This window comes from Adiantum capillus-veneris, chromosome 2, assembly GCF_014529385.1.
Source record: "Adiantum capillus-veneris isolate H3 chromosome 2, ASM1452938v2, whole genome shotgun sequence".
In the NCBI taxonomy this organism is placed as follows: Eukaryota; Viridiplantae; Streptophyta; class Polypodiopsida; order Polypodiales; family Pteridaceae; genus Adiantum; species Adiantum capillus-veneris.
In genome coordinates, this window is record NC_140932.1 from 90,084,795 (window position 1) to 90,090,794 (window position 6,000).

General features: G+C 45.0%; 1 protein-coding gene across 4 annotated transcripts in view; it reads left to right on the plus strand.

Moving 5' to 3' along the window:
• The window catches only part of LOC147463163 (GHMP kinase family protein), an 86,535-nt gene extending 80,990 nt beyond the window's left edge, over nucleotides 1-5,545 (plus strand). For all 4 annotated transcript variants that reach the window (XM_086487580.1, XM_086487556.1, XM_086487573.1 and 1 more), the window contains exons 10-12: nucleotides 3,324-3,551; nucleotides 4,832-4,954; nucleotides 5,036-5,545. In XM_086487580.1, coding sequence (XP_086343706.1) covers nucleotides 3,324-3,551; nucleotides 4,832-4,954; nucleotides 5,036-5,308 — 624 coding nt within the window. In that variant the 3' untranslated portion in view covers nucleotides 5,309-5,545. The remainder of the gene's footprint in view (nucleotides 1-3,323; nucleotides 3,552-4,831; nucleotides 4,955-5,035) is intronic.
• Nucleotides 5,546-6,000: the final 455 nt, after the last annotated feature.

Consider the following 6,000-nt stretch of genomic DNA (forward strand, 5'->3'; position numbering starts at 1 on the left):
TCTTCATCTTACGGAGGATGGATTTGTGATACGACCCGGATATATGGATACTCATCTCCCTCACGGGATACGAGGTGCTATTGGTCAGATACGCACATCCTCACATCAACTAGAGATCGACAGGCATATTTAGAGGAGCATCAGCCGAGACTGCGACGTGTCAATTGTGCCAGAAGGAACCCAATACAGAATTACATTACATATGTCATTGCCGAGTATATTATGAGATACAAGGCCGCTTCCACTGTCTATTCAGAGAGGGTTTTGGATCGCTTTCTAGGGTCATGAGATACCAGGATCAAAGATGCCTTTGACTATACTTATTGGAGCTACGTAGACATAGAGAGGATCTCTTGAGGAGGGGCTCATAGAGGGAGATACAACTACAGCGGCAGATTACAGATTTTCTTTCGGCCACAGACTCTCTCTCTCTCTCTCTCTCTCTCTCTCTCTCTCTCTCTCTCTCTCTCTCTCTCTCTCTCTCTCTCTCTCCATTGGATTAGATCCACAAGGATTGTATGAGTTTGGTCTCATAGGTCATTTTGGCCTTTTGAAGACGTTTAATATAACATTTCATTCTCTCCACTGCTTGTTCAGAGAGGGATTTGGACCACTCTCTAGAGTCATGTGGTATGAGGATCAGAGATGCCTGGGTTTCTTTTTGCTCGAGAGGACATGCTAGGCAGTCTCAGAGACAGATCACATACTTCTTTAGAGCAGACATTGGACATCGGGAGGAGCTACCACCACAGCAAAGCTCGTCGCCTTACACCAGAGGCACACTGATCGATCGAGTGACCGAGATGGGAGATCCAGACGCCCACGACTGCGGAGGACTACACAGTATCGACGGAGGCTGCATCAGAGGATCCGGATCACTTTGGCCCGACATGCACGACGCCCGGTCAGACTACGGACCATGGACGAGATTGATGAGATCCGCTAGCGACCCATTAAAGTGGTTTGCCCAGGAAAGTGGTTTGTCCGTCAACCTTGGTAAAACCAAGGTCATGGTATTTAATACCACCCCACAGTGGATCAGGAGGTCAGCGCCCGCATTCACATACGGCTAGGAGAAGGTGGAGTATATAGATGCTTACACTTACCTTGGAGTGGTTTTTAGTGGGCCAGCATTTTCATTGAGGAGGGCAGCAGAGACTAGATTGACCAGGGCCCATCCAGCATTGGGTAGATTGGAAAGGATGTGTTCACAGGTTCAGTTTCAGGAGCCTCGGACGAAGCTCTGGCTCTTTGACACTTTGGTGGCTTCTGCATTGCTTTATGGAGCTGAGATTTGGGGACCTTCACTGGATCACCACGGGAGGACAAGCCAAAGTGATGGAAGGGGGGACATGGAGAAGCCTCTGGTCTCTATGATCTCGCGGGTCATTAGAGCCAAGGCTTCAGTACCACGTGCGATTGTACGAGCAAAGCTAGCTGCACCCCCACTAGTGGTTGAGGCGCTCACCAGATATGTCTCCTTCATACACCGCATGTGGTAACTTCCAGAGACAGATATGCACACCTTGCACTTGAGTCCTCTCGACAGTTAGCCATGTAGGGAGATACAGCATGTTGGTATGGGGAGATGACATCATGGTTTCAGGCGCATGGGTTCAACATAAACATATTGCCTCCCTTCCAGTACTCGCTGGATGCGCCCTCTCTGACTCTTACACAGTCCGAGATCACCAGGCTCATTCGCCAGGACTTGACTCAGCTAGACACCAAGAGGACATGGATACAGCCAGCACAGGAGCTGGGCACGAAGATGGCTTTCTACAGAGAGCATCTCCTCCAGCTTACGGAGAATGGTTTTGTGACGAGGCCCAGATACATGGACACCCACTTGTCTCATGGGATATGATGTGGTATTGGCTAGATACACACATCTTCACACCAGCTGCGGATCGAGGCTGGGAGATATAGCGGAGTACCAGCGGAGGCCAGGACATGCCCCCTGTGTAGCACCGAGCCTGAGACAGAGTTGCACTACACATGCCACTGCCCCGTTTACTACGAGATACGAGGCCGCTTCCATTGCTTGTTCAGAGAGGGCTTTGGACCATTCTCTAGAGTCATGCGGTACGAGGATCCGAGATGCTTGGGTTTGTTTTTGCTCGAGTTGCACAGACACAGAGAGAGAGCCTGATGAGAGGAGAGGCTAGCCAGTCTTAGAGACAGATCGCAGACTTCTTTAGAGCTTCCACTGGACACCCGGAGGAGTTACTACCACAGCAGAGCTCGTCGCCTTACACCAGAGGCACACTGATCGATCGAGCGACTAAGCTAGGGAGATCCAGATGCCACGACTGCGGAGGACTACACAGCATCGACGGAGGCTACATCAGAGGATTCGGATCACTTTGGCTCGACATGCACGACGCCTTGTCAGACTATTGAACATAGAGGAGATTGATGAGATCCACCAGTGACCGATGCTTGATCTCCTGTGATCTAGCTATCCAAGCTAGCTGTTTAGCTGCTTAGTTCACACCTAGCAGTTTAGGATTCCATAGTATTTTATTTTGTCATTCTGTCATTTTGTCATCTTGTTACTCTGACTTTGTATCAGATCCACCACATTGTAACTTTCTTGTCTCATAGGTCACTTTGGCCTTTTGAAGACGTTAATATAACATTTCATTTCATCTCTCTCTCTCTCTCTCTCTCTCTCTCTCTCTCTCTCTCTCTCTCTCTCTCTCTCTCTCTCTCTCTCTCTCTCTCTCTATATAGAGGCTCCATCAAAGGATCAAGACTATTCTAGCACGACATGGGAGACGTCCAGTATGCTTCAGCGATCGATGCAGTCCTCGGACAGCACCCGATGCCGAGCATCCTCGGACAATGATGTTCATTTTAGCTTTTATTTTACTTCATTTTATTTCGTACCCAGACATTGTATTAGATCCACCAAGATTGTATCAGTTTGGTCTCATAGGTCATTTTGGCCTTTGACATTTCAGTTCATTTTATTTTCTCTCTCTCTCTCTCTCTCTCTCTCTCTCTCTCTCATGTGGGCACACTTACTCACACCATGTGGTGAATGCATCTAGTATGAAATAATCTGGAAAGAGGTCAACTTAAATATGTATATTTTTTGCTGCACATGCAGGCATCTACATGTCTTTTTATATTCAGTGATTGGTGTAAAAACTCTGGGTGGTATGTAGGTATATATTCACCTAAGTATGTATATAGTGAGTTGAACATGCATGCATCTACACATCTCTTATATTCAGTGGTATGGTGTAAAAATTCTCAGTGGTCTTCATGTCGCAGTTCTTTTCAGCTTTGCCTTAGTGACATGATAGCTGTTGCAGATCGTTGGGGAACCAGGTTTTGGTGGTTCTCACACACCATCAATGGTCGGGGCAATTCAACGCTGGCGCAAATCATTCCCACAAAAGGCCAACGCACTATGGTCAGAGCTGGGGCAGAGCAATATGGATGTGGAGAGGAGTCTCTCGGCTTTGAAGATGATAGCAAAAGATAAAGTGAACGAGTACAAAAGCGTCTTACAAGTTTGTGATAATTTGACAGCTGAGCAGGTTTGTTGGTTCTCTGTATTGTGAAGAAGTTATTTTTTGTAAGAAAACCGTATTTATAGCCAAGTATCTTCCTGTTAGCTGGTATTACATTCTCTTTAATAAAATTATAGAATGTGGTTTTCTTTTGGGTAGTGGGATGTGAAGAGCTTGTTATTCCAAGCAATTTTGCAAAAGCCATTCCATTGGTGGGGCATCTCCTCTGTGAACCCTATAAGGAAAAGGATGGGGTCAGTACAGAAGGGTAAAAGCAAAATTGCTGATACACTGCTTTTTGAAGAGTGCTTACCATAATGTAGGAACTGTTGTTTCCAATGTACTTGGCCAAAGAGACTCTCTCTCTCTCTCTCTCTCTCTCTCAAGGAACCACATGTCTGCCAATTTGGGTGGAGCCATGCACCTTGAGAATGAGAAAAAGCAAACACGATTCACGCAAGGTGATAGTTGCAACTCAAGGCCACGTCGGCACATAGGAATCTTGTATGGTTGTGGCATGGATACCTCTTCAGAACATGGAGATGATGGAGATCATAGAGATCATAGAGATGGCACCAGTACTCCAATAACTTCCCACTATTTTTCTCCCCTCTTGTTCTAGGCTATCTCTCTTTCAATATGATGACAATCACCAAACCATAAGGCTCTTGTATGGAGATGAATGGCGTCATGTCTTCACATGATATAGTTATTTACACAATCACTCTCACACACTTTGCAGAAGAGGCATCAGAATGAATCATTTGGGTATTGGAGGGATGGAGACAGGAGTGTTCTTTATGGTACTCTGCATTATAATATGAGCTTGGGAGGAATAGAGCTGGCCAAGCACAAATTTATCGATCTCGGAGTAGTAGATTCTTTGTCATAATGAGATTCGGTACAGAATGGTGCTAGTGGTATTTATCCCTTGCCCTGTCTACCCCTAGATAGTGTTATATTTTGAAGATAATTCACATAAACCTCCCAACTGTTTGGCCCACATTTTCTTTGTTCCTATTTTGATGCTTAGCAGCACGTTTTTCAATAGGATTAGTGTCATTGGTCATTTTTGCCTCCAACAAGTGTTTCGTCGTTGCTAAAGTTCATCTATAGCTAGTGTTTTTTTCTTTGCATTGGCATTTGTGCCAATTTCAAAAAGGGATCTATCTCCCCTATTCCTCATCAATGATTTTACTGTTGACATCATCGTATGTACGGTGTATATTGCTTTTATTTGCTTATTTATCTTGTTAAAATAAATGTTACCGGATTGTTTGTTACTTGTGTGTTATTCATGTTTTCAGTGGAAATATGGCTGCGAGGGGGAGATCCATTTACAAGTCGTTGAAGCACTACTAGCAACGAGGCATGCTTTCTTGAAGGTGCGGTCTTTGTTGCGACAAGTTGGTGAAGCTGCTGATGTGCCGGTAAGATTTTTTAGTACATATATCTTATGTCTAGACATTGTGTCTCATGACAAGTAAGGTCAAGTGTCATGACATTTTCAGGTTGAACCCCCTCCTCAAACTACTTTACTTGACGCAACCATGAACATGAAGGGAGTGCTCTTTGCTGGGGTTCCTGGTGCGGGCGGGTTTGATGCAGCATTTGCAATCACTCTCAGTCTTTCAAGCAGGCAACTTGTAGAAGAATTGTGGAGTAGCCAAGGTGTATTAGCTTTGTGTGTTGTAGAGGATCCCCAAGGAGTTCGACTTGAAGATAGGGATCCTAGACAAAAGCCGGTGACAGAACAGTTGGATGCTCTAACATTACAAAATTAGTCGAGACGAGCTAGGTCTTCGAAGGACACTGAGGAAAGTTGCATTTCTTGCAACATATGTGGCAAGATATAATGCAAATGACATTGTTTTGGACAAAACTTAGGTCTCTCACATGATTATATAACAGCTGGTCTAAGACGAGTTTCAAGGGCATTATTTTTAACACTAGTTTTTCGACAAATTTATATCAACTAAGTGTTTTAAATCATCGTTAATTGAATTCACAAATGTTTCAAATTTGTCTCACACAACTTTCTACATTGAATTGGAATCACAAAGAATTTTTCTCACATGAGTTACAAAAATGTGCACATATAGTCCCCAAAAAGTTGGTATAAGGGTAAGGCTTTGGCCTCTCAATCTACGAGTTGTGGATTCAAATCCCCCGTTGGGTCACGCTCTAGAGAGACAGCTTGTGCTCACCTAGTGTTCATGTTGCTAGGTCTCTTGCCCTTTGACACTCGAGTGCATCCTCCTCCTCGGGTGGGTCACCCATGAAGTCCTAGCTGGTTGCTACGAGTTCTCTCGTCATTTCCATCACGTGGTGCATCAATTAAGTGGCCATGGTGATGCCTACAGGTGGCTCTTAGCCGATGGTACGCGGCCCTTGCTCGACCATGTAATATGGCTAATATTTGGAAAGGATAAGCACCTCCCGTGTGGGCCCTCTCGTGTGTCAAAAAAAAAAGTAC